Genomic DNA, 15538 nt, shown 5'->3' with positions numbered 1-15538 from the left:
GTGCCCCCACCACCATTTTGAAATGCGGGGATACTGATTACACATGACGTGGAAGCTGCTGGAGGATTAGCGTGTAGGGCTGCGTGAACCCTCGGTTGCAGATTCAATTTGGAGGAGTTTCAGTCTTATTCAGCAGCCAAATCTCTGAATCCAAATCGAATCAGGAGACCAATGAAAAGGTCTAAATCGATTCGAAGCCTCCAAATCGATTCAGAAAAGATTTGCAGATTTGGAGATTCGGGCAGTCCCCAATCGCTGGCTCAGGGAGCTGGACCTGGGCTCCATGCAGGTAAGTAGGAGGTGGCGGGGGCGGGGGGCGAAGGATGGCACTCTGAATTTATCTTTATTGAATTGCATCCAGTTCCACTCCACACACTTTTCTAGCTTGTCCAAGTCCGCTTGAATCCACATCCTATCCCCTAGTGTGACTGCTTTTCCCCACAACTTAGTATCATCCACGAACTTGGACATCATGCTTTCCACATCCTCATCTAAATCACTGATAAAGATGTTGAACAGCATGGGCCAAGAACTGAATCCTGTGGGACACCACTGGCCACCTCCTGCCAAGACGATACAGACCTGTCCACCAACTCTCTCTGTGTTTGCCTCCTTAGCCAGGTCCCAACCCACCTGACTGTGGACTCTGCCAGCCAACAATCCCCCAGTTTTTTTATAAAAGGGCTGTGAGCAAGTCATATGCTCTCGCTTCAGAACCACGTCTATTTACTGGGACCACACTATATATCTGCCACACTTGCTTGCCATGCCTTGATGGCAAATGTGTTTGGGAGGATGAATGTTCTGGCTTTATGGTCCATCTGATCCCTTTGCAGATCTCCTGCAGGGTTCCAACCTTCCCTTTACCCTGCCCCTATCCTATCAGGTGGATGGTTGATGTGCTCCATGGGTGGTGAGCGAAGCCTGTCCAAGTCTTTCTCTGTGTTCTGCTCCCAATAGCTGATTTTATCTCTTTGTCAGTTAAATCAATCTAGGAATACATTCCTTAAATCAAACATGCATCCTTTCTCCAAGGTCCCTTGGTGATATTCCCAAGTGGGTCTCTATGCTTTGACCCTAGCTTTCCCTATTGTCCCCACTTTGGGAATCTGTTACTGCTTCTTTCTTAACTATTAACTCAAATCTCCAGGAAAGGATTTTCTCCTTTTCATGCTCCCTTCTTAGGATTCATCTCCAGTAGGACAGAGTTAAATCCACAAAACAAACAAACAAAACAACCTCTTAGCTGTTGCTCTCAACCTGGTTCTTACTTTAGAGACAAACATTCACAAATAAATCCCTCAGAGTCCTTCTCACTCCTCCCATATTTGCTCTGCCATAGACTCCATGCCTCTGCTCAGCTCCCCTCACCAGCAGTGCAGGTTCATCCTTCCCCTTAGTCCAGTTGCCTCAGTTTCTCTCTTGCTTCCCTCTCTTCCTGGTAAGCTGGCTACTTTATCTCCGTCTCCTTATCTCTCCTTCACTTAGCTGGGGGTATGCCAACCGTTTCTCATGGGGCTCTCCTTCCCCAGAATCCCAGCTCAAATTCCTATGGAGACGCCTCTCTGGGTCCGGGTGGGGACCTGTCCCAGCTTACTTATCTCTCTGGGAGTGACAATCCTCATTCATGGTTGTCCTGGTTCCAGCAGCTCCCAAGGGTCCAGCCTATGGGCATTTTTCTTCAGAGGTCTCCCCTCCTGCAGGCTCCAGTGTTTTTTGCCTGGTAACACTGAATGCCAAGCTTCCCTCAGCATTCTCCCTTTAAATGGCCCACTGCTTTCCATGTGCCAATCAGGACCAGTTCTCCTGAGTGAAGGTTCCCATACTCCCGGAATTGCCGGCAGCTTTGTTCCTCCAGATGCCAGAGCTGTGCCACACATCCGGACCCAGACAGGCAAGTTCCCCCACCTGTGGGACTTCTCCCATGACAGCGTGGCAGGGGCAGGACCCTGTCCCTGCCACAAGCATCATGGGAGACTATACTGAAGGCCTTTTTAAAATCTAAGTATATGACATCAACCACGTCTCCCACATCTCAGTGGTTCATTACTTGATCATAGAAAGAGACAAGGTTGGTCAGACACAACCTGCCTACAACGAAACCATGTTGTCTATCCTTCAGCATCATGCCTTCTGCCAATCTCTCACAAATGGGCTGCTGATAATTTTTTCCAAAATTTTATCGAGCATCAAAGTCAAACTGACTGGCCTATACTCTCCCAGATCCTCCCTCATATTGGCCCTTTTCAGTCTTCCAGGACTTCTCCCAAGTCTTCAAATACCTTCACCAATGGTCCCGCAATGACCTCAGCCAGTTCCCTCAGCACTCTCAGGTCTAGTCCAACTTGTCCTACAGACTTGAAAACATTCAGCCACTTTAAGTGCTCCCTCACCAGTTCAACACTGACCATTGGTTGGCAAATCACCCCCACCCCCTGTATCTATCCAGTATCTGACCTGGCAGGTGACCACCATTTGCATGCAGAAACTCCAATGCAAAGTATTCCTTAAAGCGGTCAACTTTCTCCTGACTGTCTGTTATCGGCTGTCCCATCCCATTCTGCAAGGGCCCCACATTTCCCTTGGTCTTCCCCTCCTGCTCCCTATATACCTAAAAAAGGACTTCTAATTGTCCTTGATTTCAGTTGTCAACCTAATCTCAAATTACATTAAAAACAAAATGCCAAGTGCAAATTTTTAAAATTAAAATAAAAAGGACTTTCTAAATTGCTTTTATAACATTTCCTCTTGAGCTTTCTAGATAGAACACCTAGGAGGTACAAAATTCAACAAGATACACATTACACTAGCAGTGTTGAAGCACAGCTCTTTAGAGAAAGGCCATTGGTAGCTTCTCTCTCCTTCCTACATATTTAGGGGGTTTAGCCTCTATCTCCTTCCTGCATTATGGGTTTTAGAAAAATATTTTTAAGGCATGAATTTTGACGGATGATATTGTCTATTGGACCATTTGAGTGGCTGGGATAGATGTGTGGGTATCACACTACCCTTCCTTGGGTCTCTGGGAGAGAAGCAGACACAGGAGAGCTAGATAGCAGATGGAACAAAGGCTTGCATAAAAATTTGTATGTGAATAAAAACATCTATATAAGATGCTACATAGCCATAGTAACACACTATGGCATTGTAGCATCAGTGGGCACAAACTGTGATGCCACATGTATGTTGCCATAGCAATGCACTCCCTCACTATAGCACATTGCTACAGTGATGTAGTGGCTAAAAAGAACCATGCACCACCAGCACAGTGCAGTACAGGCTGTTACTGTGCCATTGCCGTCATTTAGTACTTCCAAAAGGATGTACTAAATGATGGCACACTAACCACGATGCTGTAGGGGCACATGTAGACGCACCCACAGGCATGTAACTTAAATATATATATTAAAGAGCAGCTGGAAAAAATAACACAGGAGGCAGTTCAAAGCAATATAAGATATTGCTAAAGACTCTCTTTGACCTTTCATGGAAGGTCTTCTGTATGGTTCATACAGGTACTGTTGAATCAACATCTATATAAGATTTTGCATATTTTGAACAACAAGAAGAGCAACTGTGCCAAGATAATGTTCTGGGTCCAAGTTGTCAGTATGGATATTAGAGTTTGAGAGTTTTATAGCCTATGGTTTCAATAATGGTCATGTGGGATATTTGATCTCAAGAGTGGCCTCAGAGACTGTCTTATTCAAGGAAGCTCATTTGAGAGAAATTGCATCCATCCATAATAATTGCCTGTAAACTACATTTACTCCTGTTCACTTTCTAATGCAGTATATCTCTATGAGTAGAGAGGTGGTTAGCCATATTAGTTTGAAGTCAGGCAGAAGGTAGGGTAAGGTGACACCTTAGAGGCTAACTAGTTCAGAAAGGCAACAACTTATTTTGTACAGGTGATAGCCTCTGATGAGGTAGACTCATGCCTATGAAAGCTCATGCCTCTCTGAATAAGTTATTCTCTAAGATGCCGTCCTGCCCTACCTTCTACTGGTATGTCTCTCCCTGTACCTTATAACTTCACTTCAACTTACACCCTATTGTCTACAAACTGTTGTGAAGCTATAGCTTGAGAATTTTCAAGCTGTAAAACATCCTACCCTCAAACAAACCTGTATCTAGATTTCCATCCCTAAATTTCAGTCTCAAAGATCCTTTCTGCTTTGCCTAAAGCATACTGTTATATATGGCACATTTCTGGTCTAGAATGGTTCCTTATAGTATTCTCACTAGCAGTTTTACAAACATTTTCTGTTCACTTTTCTTGATGTAACTCCCTAAAAAAAGTAGTTTTCATCAGATTATCCAAATAGGATGTATTTGCCACCATATGTAACAGAAAATACTTCCATGTCTGAAGATAAGCTCTGTCAACACATTCCTGTAAATTTGTTTCCCATCATACCTGCATTGATGGAAAAAGCAGAGGACTTAAGACAATACGCTATTTTTATTACAGTGTAACTGGCAGATTTTTCTGGGGCATTTAATGTTACCTAATGCCCCACCTATTGTGTTTCAAAAGAAAGCAGGTCAGCAGGAAACATTTAATTTACAGCAGCTCCTTACTGTTTATGTGAACATAGCTGTCAGAGTACCAAACAGCCTTTAATATACTATATATTTTTAAACATACTCATAACAAAATTCTGCTTTTAAAATGAAAGTTATCACATTATCAATAATACACATGCCAGCTAGCAGGAAGATACAGTACATAAAACATGACAGGTAAAAATGTCATTATTTTGCATTTAGAGCATTCATGACTCAAGCCATTTAGTGTATAAGGATACTTGCAAAACCATGTCCTACAGAGTTGCAACTGGGGGAAAAAGTAGAGGTACTCAACAATTAAGTCTCATCACACTTATGCTCCCACCATTTCCCACAACATATTACAAAACAAGAGATGGAAAAAACAGAACTAAGGAGCTTCATGATTAAATCCAAAATGTTCAAACAGCAAATGGGGTGTAGACTTAGACGCTTTTCACACCTTGTAGACACTTTTTTCTAATGTTCTATATCAGGGCTGTCCAAGCGGTTCATATGTGATCTACAGGCCACCACTCCTCCCATTGCTCTTGCTGCTAGGGCAGCTAGGGACTCTGGGCCCCCCCCCCCCCATTTCTTTTTCTGGGTTCTGCTTCCCACCCGCTCCAGGGGGGCAGGACAGCACAGTGGGGGTAAAGGGGCCAGGGAAGGGTCTGTGCTGCCCATGCTCTGCATGCAGCTGGGGTGAGCAGAACTGGGCTGCATGTGTAGCCAGGAGTGGCTGCACATGAAGTTTAGAGTGGGAGTTGTGTTGCCTGTGCAGTGGGGTACCCCAGAAGCAGGGCCCCCATGGAATGCAGGGTCTGTGGCTTTGAGTTGCATGCACGTTTTACTTTCACTTTCACTGGTAACCAACAGAAACTGCTCTTTACTATATTTCTTGCATATAATGAATTTCTCATTGCATTTTCCACTGCTGTTTTTAGTGAGGGGGTGTTGTATGTGAAAAAATATGGTATTTTGGTACATGCAAACCTGCAGTATCTCTGCACTAGAAAAATTAGTATCCATGTTACACCAGGCAGCAATGGTGAAGATGTATTATTACTGCCACCAGTGCAGCAGCACTAGTAGAGTTTCTTCAATATAGGTACTAGTAATTGTACTGTTGTGCTGCAAATACACAGGCAACAACCACACAAAGCCTAACACTATACCATATTTACTCAAATCCACAATGAGGTTATTTTTCCCCCTATTTAAAAGCAGGGCAGGTGGCGGCTTCTGCTGCAGCTGATGCTGAGATTGTGGCTGCAGCCCCAACTGAGATCAGGATCAGAACCACAGCTGCTGCCTGCCCCTCCAGTACTACTGCTCTCCCATCTATGCCCTTCACTGTCTCCCCTCTGCAGTCTTTGCCCCCAACATCTTCCCCATCCCATAGCCTTTGCTCCCTATACTCCCCCCTCTGCTGCTTACCATACAGCTCCAGCACATCTCCAGCTCTGCTCCAGCCTATGGAACAAAGCACATACTTTCTCCAGGCCCAATCACAGCAGTAATAGATGTTGTGGCAGCAGCAGCTCCATCCAGACCCGGAAGCCTGTGCTGGAGCTTTTACCACCACTACTGCTACCATACTAGGTTTGGGTGGGAACAACTACGTTCTCTGTGCCCCAGAGAACTACCCCAATGCACACCAGGGGGAAGGGCAGGAGCTGAAAGTACAGGCAATAGGGGCGGAGAAGTAGCAGGGGGCAGGGAAGGCAGGTGCCAGAGGAACAGGCAGATGGTGGGAGGCAAGCAGTGGGGTCCAGCAGCCTGATCCTTGCCCATCGCCCACTTACAACTTTCCCCCTACTACCTCCCTGCACTTGACGCCCTACTTTCTCCCTTACCCCACTTGCTCCCCCACTGCTTGCCCCATCCAACCATCTCCCCCACAACTGCACCCCTGCCACTGCTTTCCCTGTTGCAGTGGGGGTGGAGAGGGGAGAGACAGGATATGAACAAATAGAAGTTGATCCTGTAATAATTAGATTCTATACATGAAAAATTTTAACAAATTAATAAATTGTCTATGTATATGATCTAATTTTGGGGGGGCTGTCTTAAATTCAGAGTCATCTTGGATTCAGATCAATATGGTACTTTACTCAATACTGGATGCATCTATATGTACAATTAATGTGAAGCAATAAACCCTGGAGCAGTTTGAGCTGAAATAAACTACTTCCAGACACAGTGTCTACACATGCACCCAGGACAGCAGCAGTTTGAGCCGTGGCATGGGAGGCCTAGGCTGACAGAGGACATGGGGGGGAGTGGGGGAGGTTACATCCATCTGCAGGTTACAGGTCTTTCCACAGGGGAGAACAGGCTGCAGGCTGGGATTCCTTTTCTTTTCCTTCCTCTGCTTTCTATTCTCCGTTTCAAGGGTAAGATGCTTTACCTCAAAGTGAACTGCTGCTTGGTCGAGTCTGTGCCACAGTTGGCATCAGTTGGCAGCCAGTTCCTCCCAAACCTTTGATGTTCACATTTATTTTCTTATGGCATGCCTTCGTGTTCTTGTACTATTGCCTCTAACCACCACATGATCTCAAGCCATTACTATATTGGGAGTAGAGCACTTGTTTTGGAAGTTGAGAGTCAGGCATCTGCACACAATGTCTGATCCATAGAAGTTGGTGCTTGAGGATCACCAACTTAGTGGTGGTAACACTGGCTTCAGCAAGGATGCTGGTGCTTGTGCAGTGATCTTCCCATGTGATGTAGAGGATTTTCCAGAGGCATCATTGGTGATACCTCTCCAGGCTCTTAGGATGACAGTAGGTCACCCATGTTTCATATCCATAGAGTGGGGATGATAACGTCATTGTAGAACTGGATCTTGGTGTCTTCTAGACAGCATGATGAATAAAGTATAATTGGCTCCTCCATCAGGATGGCCATAATGCCTCCTAGGGCCCTAGGGGCCACCTATACCCATTCTCTTACCCCAGTTTCCCCCATAAGGCCTCCTCCTCGCTCACCTGCCATACCTTGATGTCAGAAGTTAACAGATTTGTGAGGCTGTCTTCAGATACCCAGAATTTGGCTTTCAGTGCCTTGTTCTGCCCTACATCATTAGGCTGCCAGTCAGCTCATCCTCACAACTTAACTGGAGCAGGGCTCTCACTCTTGACTGGAGCTCTCCTGGCCTCGTCTATTGTCACTTGTTTGGATCTGCTGGACCTTCTAGGCTTCAGCCTCTCTCCCTAGGCTTAAGCCCCAGCTGTCCACTGGGTCCCAGATCCTGACAGGACTCTGTCTGGGCCTTTGCCCCTCACAATATGGAATGTCTCTGAGGCACTCCCCCTATGACTCATTTCTTCTCTGTTCACCCTGTTCAGGCACTGGCCCCTCAGCACCAGCTTTGCCTATCCCAGGACATTGGCTCTTTGGCCTTAGGCAAAGGTTCCTCTAGGGCTTCTCCAAGTGCCAGTCCCAGACTGCCTACCTTTTGGAGCACCAGATCCTCTAGGCCTTCTCCTCCTGCTAGCCCCAGACTGGCCACCCTTTGTGGTACCTGCCCCTCCAGGCCTTGCTCATGCCCATCTCAGTCAGGATGCTCTTTGGATCATGCCTGAGCCTTAGCTCTCTTGGTCTTAGCCTGGCTCACTCCCCCTGCCCCCCTGCAGGGCTTAAAACCCAAAATGTCCTAGGCACCCTGCTATGTGGCCTCTTATTTCTCTACAGCCACTATCCGCTCTTCCAGTGTAACATAGATCCCCAAACAGCAACAGAAACAAAACATACAACTTATCTCCCCATATGCCATGCCTGCAGAGCTCCTTCATTTGTGAGGATCTGAGCCTTGGGCTCCAGGCTCAGGTTTATATGGCTTTTTCTCCTCCTTCTTCCAGTCACCTGACCTGGCTTGCTGTCAATAAGGCCCAGGTGCTCCTCATCCCTTCTTCAGCAGCTAAGTTTTCTGCTGCCTGAAATTTGCAGTCTGATTCCTGTAGCCCTCTTAACTTGGCTCCTTACAAGCTGCATTTGATTTGCAACCCTGTCCTTACTTCCTCCATGTAACAGGGGGAAGGAGTACAATTCCACAAAGTGAAGATTCAAAGCCCTTCCTTTTATATTTTGAATGATTAGTTCTTGGACTAAGAAAGGTCTAAACTGAACTTCCTGTTATCTGTAATATTATAAAGTCTACTGCAAAAAATAGTTTTGTGGATCCAAAATATCTCTAGATATTCTCCTCTCTTTTTGTATTTAATCAGAGAAATTTATGATACTGAGTGTATCTTAATTTTAGATCTCTAATATAGTCTTTAGAAGCAGTTACAAAGTGCTTCCAGTGGTTTTTACTGCATTTGATCAGTGAAATGGAGTTTAGACATGCATTTGTTTTTATTTTCTGGCTTTATCCATTAATCTTCACACTGGAGAGCACATCCACATTTACAGTGAACAGAATAAACTAAGGAACAAACTGTTAAAAGAAACCAAAGCTGTTTGTATCTTAACTGCTAGAACTACACCGAGAATGATTCTACTTTAACCAAAGGGATTGCAATTATACTTTTTATTCATCATATTTTTCTTGTCATCATATGTTTTATTGAAAAAAACATTCTTTGTTATTCTGAGGATACTTATCTGATGACTAATTTAGTTAGAGGAGGCTGTTATAATCAGTGGAGTTAAGGTATAATTCCAGGTTTCCTAATGCTTTCTATTATAACTTTCTATTTTCAGTTTTGTTTCTCTATAATCTTCTACATAGAAAACACAGAACTAGACCTCTGGACAAACCAAAGGCAAAACAAATCTTTTTGTTGCTCTTTTCTCCCCAGTAAAACACAGTCCATTCTCAGTTACCTAAACAGTTTTGGAAAGTACCTACCAAAAAACCATTCAAATATCTAAAAACATTCAGATAAGTGGAACCACAATATCTTATGGAGAATTATGTGAGAAAACACATGGTGCATAATGTAAAACAATACCATACTTAACAGTACATGTATTAAATAAAGTCAAACTTAAAAGAGAACAGATTGTTACAAAGTTTAAAATACCAACAGTTACAAGTTACTGAATCAAATTTAAGAGTAGAGAGAGTACTGTATTAAATAAAAGTTAAAATGAAACGAGTGTGTGATAAACTACTCAAGCCACTGTTGAAGACAAGATGCTGAGCTAAATGAACCATTGGTCTGGCCCAGTTTAATACTTCATATGTTTTTATGTTCATCAGAAACAAACATCATCATCTACACAAAAGCAGATATATTGTATGCTTAATGTAAATAATGTAAGTACCTTTCAAAGTAACCCTTGTTACTAAAGATGGTTCTACATGTTTATACCTACCCAGATTGTCTTTTGAGAGGAAGCCATCTGAGCCAGTTGTTAAAAGAAAAAATCTTAACATTTTTTTCCTAGAAAAAGATTTTGACCAATTGTTGTTTACCATCAAGTCAGTGATGACACATGATTAAAAGACATTTTGTAACATGCTATTACCCATAAAAGTTTTTCCTAGCTTCTTTCTTGCAAGAGATAATTGCTAGATGTTTATTTCTGCAAAACAATCTCTCTCTCTAACATATGTCCATTTAGTAATATTCCTACAAACAAGTCTATGCTTACTCTGCAGCAATGGATCATTTAACAACAGTGATGAGGTTGCATAGTCTGGACCAGTAGTATGAAGACATTTCTTATAAGTAGGGACCTGCCAAAATCATGATTTTGGCATTTTTCACAAAAACCTCAAAATCAGGCATTTTCCAAAAAAAACCCAGAGGGCTCCGCAATTTTGGTGGGCTCACTGTAGGAAAAAACAACTTACCGGCAAGCAGAGAAAAGGGTGGGAAGCCCTTCAATCTTGAAGCACAAAGGTGGAGGGCTGGGGGAAGCAAATGAGAGGCTGAGCCTATGACAAGCTCAGTACAAGTGCCAATCTGAGGCTACTTAGGGAAGTGACAAAGTTTAACACCATCTCTTAAGAAACCAAAGGCATGCTGTTGCAGTATGCTGTAGCCTGAGGAGGATTGAGCAGGAATGAACAGTGAAAAGAAATCCTCCAAGAGAGCCAAATATGTTTCAATTCTGGACCATTTAAGGAAATATCCTGCAGGGACCTTGAATGTGGATGGAGGTACACTGTTCTGTACTGCCTACAACCCAACTCTGGATGTTTTGACAAAAACTAATAGAGCTCAAAACTTAGATTCTGAGGCATACACAAAGCAAAAGGCTACTGAAGAGGCTAAATACCAGAGCAAGAAACAAGCAACTGTGTTCTCACTCTTTAAAGGACCATGGCAAGCAGCTTGGCAAAGCGAGGGGAGGCATTTTCCCTTGTGGATGCTTTCATGGCAATGAACATCCCACTGCAGAAACTTGATCACCCTATGTTAAGGGACTACCTGAACCAAAATTTGCCAAATGCTGGCAGTTTTCCATGTGCCAACAAGCTTTGCCAAGACTATCTCCCTGCAGTGATTACTTTGCACGTGCAGTCCGCAACTTTGCATTGACAGAGTATAAATCCTTCTCCACGGTGACTGATGAAGCCACCAACACTCAAGATAACTATGTGCTTTATATGTTATTTATACCTGGGAGCTGGAAAGACTGGGATCAACCTGTTTTTCAAACAGAGCTGGTCTACCTCACATCTTTCAACTTTTCTACCATGACTGCAGCAGTTGTGAACTATGGCTTAGAATTTAACAAGATCTCAGCATTCCTGTCCAACAATGCCATGTACATGTGCAAGGCTTTCTCAGATGCTCCAATGAATGCTGCCCAACACAGTTCATGTTACCTGCAACACACACATTCTGCCTTCAGTAAGTGACACCTGGTGCATGGCGATCCCTGATGTGGATAGTCTGGTGTCCTCCTTCAACAAGCTGATGGATTTGATAACTTGGGTCAAAGATGGCATCACAAGAACTGTCAAGATGTCATCATGAAAACCAGTGGAGACCAGAACTGTTCCAGGTAAGGGGTTCCTTGTACCAGAGCTTATGGCTTGGACAATGCTTGAAGGCCATCTTGAAGGAGGACAGTCTGGTACTGCCACCATGGTTCTGACAACTATCTACCTCTTTCCTTAGTGCTGTTTGCATTTTGGACACCAACCAGGTGCCTGTTCTGAGTTGTGACCCTCAGCTACTGAAATCAATCTCTGGATGACAGAAAGAGCATGACAAGGAATGTGCTACTTATGTGAACTTTGTCAAAGAGTTTCGGATGCCTGTGCTTTTGCCTGTGTTTTGAGACCCTGTTTGCATAGGCAGCAGAAGGCCGGGGCTAATGAGGCTTAGCCCCCTCAAACTTTACACAGCAGCTGGAGACAGCAGCAGCAAAACAATGCCACCATACCGCAGTGCGCACTGCTTGGCATGCAGCCACTCCTCCACTGCCATGTACAGGAGTAGCATGCAGTGGCCCTGCAATGGCCACTGGGGAAGAAGGATTGGGGGTCAGGCAGGACTCAGCCCCCCCCAAATAATATTTCCCTCCACCACTTATGTCTGCTTGTGACCAGTTTCCATATCTGTATACCCTGGCAAAGTGCTGCCTCACCATTCCAATGAACTCAGTGGATGCTGAGCATGCCATCTCAGTGTACTGACAAGTGTTCACCCTGCAGTAACAGGGAATGTCAGCAGCAACTGCCACTGGATGCTGCATGCTATCATTTAACAGCTAGCATGAATCGCCTGTCTCAAGGCTGGCATTGAGTAAACTCCTTTTTACAACATCATTTAATGAAGTACAGTAATGGTATTAGTTACAATTTGTGTTGTGTATACCTTTAGTTTCATAAGACATTTCAGTTTGGAGTTTAATTCGGAGCTTAGATTGCTCAATAATGTTTCAATTAATGACTTCTGCAGGCTTAGTCAGGGCAATAAAGCTGTGGTCTTGAGCCATCCACCAATCTGCGAGGAGGGATGGGACAGCCAGGTCTCCTTGGCCAATCTGAGCTGTGGGGAGGGGCCTGCTGCAATAAGCTTGTGAAAATGGCAGTCAGCCCCACAATCTGCCCACAAAATCAGCCACCTGCCTCCTTGATTTGAGTAAGTTCCTACTTATGAAAAACAATTTTTACATCGACAATAAAGCAAATTTTCTTTTTTGTTCTCTCATGTTTTGTAAGCTATATTTAGGTAATTATATGTCTAAGTACCTTACTGCACCTACAAATCAGGTGTTACAATGTCTCAATCACTGCACCAAATGAACTGCATCTGCTCTTAGTTGCTTTGGAAAAAATTTTGGAACAAAAATTAGATCTTGAAGATCAGACTAGAAAATGAACCAATTAGCACTAACAGTAAATTATTCAGCAATATAAATAGCTGTGAATTTGTGAAGGGAAAGGCAGGTAAGTAGCAGTGAAAGGAGATTCAAATCATGGTTAACAATGTTTTTGTATCTCATTATTTTTCAGTTCCCCAGTAGTCACATATACCCTGCTTTCTACATCCTTCAATCCAGATTTCATGTTGTAGCAGCCTCCCTTTTGACTGACCAAAGAGGACTCAGTTGGAGTGCTTTGGTATCATTATTGAGAGATGTTCATAGGCCAATATCAGGTCTGTACATGTTGTTGTCCAAACCCCTCTAATATCCACACTCAAAAGTGTACCCTCATACATATACGCCAACCTAGAGATATACACTGTAGTGCAGACATACCCAATAAAAGTTCCAGCACCCACAGTCTAAGGAATGATAAATGCAGCTTCTTGTAATTGTGTGATGTGCTAGATAAGACTGTACTAACAAGAGACGGGAACTAATTAAATTACACAGTAAAAATATAAAGAAAAAACAATTCAAAACTTACTTTTTCTTTTGTCCAGTTCCACATGTACTTCTCTTACCAACTTGCTTATTCTGAATAAAAAAATATATATATATATATAAAAAAATCTTGGTTTATGAGTGGCAAAGTGTTGGAACTTGTTATTTTTGTGCTATATATTAGTAAATTTCATAATGAAATCATTTTAATGGCAGACAAATTTAAACTTAGAAATATAAAATCTTATCAAAACTTCTTTTGGGAATCTTAAGTAGATTCATACATCTATGACAACACTAAGGGCAGAATCCTAGTTCATGTTACATACCTAAATAGCAGTTTATGATGGTTATTTTTGGCATTTACAGAGTTTGTGATCCTATTCCATGTACAGCGTAGACTCATAAGCATCTACACAGTTACTGAACATGTGCAGTAGGCCAAGCATCTACACAGTTACAGAGCATGTGCAGTAGGCCTGGCAGATGTGGTTGCATGCGAACTAAGTCACACTTGGCAGAAAACCATGACTAGTAGGTAGGAGACGCTGAACAAATGGGACACTCCTACATTTCTGTCCCATTAGCTGACTGGTTAGGACATTTACCTAGTAAACTAGGGACCCAGATTCGACTCCACTCACCAAGAAAGGGTTTAAACTTGTATTTTGCTAGCACCATACTCCAGCACCCAAGCCACTGGTTAAGTAGTGGAGAGAGGGAAATATCTGGGACCAAGAAGCAGCAAGCAATACAGAGGGCATGTGGCTCAGTGAGATGGTTGGTACTCTGGATGGCAAGACAGCCTAGGTCCTAGATGGGCCCTTGCTCCCAATAGGGTAGGAGCTTGAAAAGGAGGGCTAGAAATGGGACTGGATAATTCCTCATGTATGGCCTGATGGTTAAAAATACTGTGCTGGGCATTTGGAGAGATGGTAGCTCAAATCCCCTCTGGGTAAGGAGGACCTAAAACCTGAGTCTTCTGCATCCTGGGCAAGTGCCCTAAAACCACCAAGCTATTGATCTAAGAGAGGTGCTCAACCTTTTGGTCCTGTGAGCCAGATGAGTGGCGTGGGGCCTGTCTGTGGGTTGGAACAGGCTCTGGGTCCAGGATTGGGCCCTGAGGCCCAGTGCTACCCCTTCCTGCCAGGATTGGGTCCCAGGGGTCTAGCACTGCAACCTCATGCCCCACACTGGGATTGGGCCCTAGAGCCTGGCACCACCCCCATAAAGCCATACATGCTGTGATTGGGTGCTGGATCTGGATTCAGCAAAAAGGGCCTGAAGATCTGGCAGCAGGGGCATGGTGGCACCACTCCCCCACCACTAAATTTCCAGACCCATGAAGAGCCCCACAGGCTAGATTACACAGGGCTGTGGGCCAGATCTTATTCCAGTAAGCAAGCATGTAGGTATGTAAAATGATTCTATTTCAGAAGAGTATGAAACAGATTCTGAAACTGTGTGTATGTGTCAAAAATGACATGTATGCAACCAGGTGTCATTTAGTAGGTAAAGTGAAATAGGATTCTGCCTTAGTGACTACTGTAATTCAATAATAATGTGCTCTTTGCAACTTATCAGACTTTTGTAAATGAGCAAATGTTAAAGTAATGATACTAAAATTACTTTTATGCTTTCCATAACAGGCACATAGCAACATATTCTGAAGCAGCAGTAGTATTTAGTGATGAATTGTTTGGGTTAATATACAAAGCAACACCAACCAAAATATAAACATAGCTTTTCGTGTCAGTGGTTTGATAACATGCCAGATCTAAAATCCTCCTGTGTTTTATGAATACCATATTTACTTGAATATAAGACAACCCTGAATATAAGACGATCCACCAATAATTATATTCTATATATGGAAAATGTATACATTTGTTATAATGTTCCAGGTATAGAATCTTATTATTGGAAGTTTGCCTTGAATTTGTCCCCTTCCCACTGCTACAGCAGGTAAAATAAATCTGGGGGATCAGGTGGCGTCTTTGCCCTCTGCCCTCCTAACTTCTTTCCCCTGCATCCACTAAGATTTTCCTTCATCTAAAAGACACTTTGTTCTTCAGCTTGTCCCCCCCCTCCCCCAACTAAAGACACCTTTTCCTCTGACAGAACCCTTAGGCTTTTCCTGCTCCCCTGCTGTCACTGAGACCATACTCCAGGGGTTGGCAACAGTTTTGGGGAGAGTGCCAAA

The 15538-nt window shown here is 43.5% G+C and overlaps 1 protein-coding gene across 1 annotated transcript in view; it reads right to left on the bottom strand.

Moving 5' to 3' along the window:
* ZCWPW2 (zinc finger CW-type and PWWP domain containing 2) overlaps positions 1 to 15538 on the bottom strand; it is a 151230-nt gene that overhangs the window by 10749 nt on the left and 124943 nt on the right. Inside the window, 2 exon segments of the mRNA XM_019508705.1 lie at positions 9880 to 9947; positions 13379 to 13428. Coding sequence (XP_019364250.1) covers positions 9880 to 9947; positions 13379 to 13428 — 118 coding nt within the window.

This window comes from Gavialis gangeticus, unplaced genomic scaffold (genome assembly GCF_001723915.1).
Source record: "Gavialis gangeticus isolate Ggan-Ray unplaced genomic scaffold, GavGan_comp1, whole genome shotgun sequence".
Lineage (NCBI taxonomy): Eukaryota > Metazoa > Chordata > Crocodylia > Gavialidae > Gavialis > Gavialis gangeticus.
Note: the sequence above shows the minus strand (reverse complement) of the source record. Positions and strands in the feature narration are given on the sequence as shown.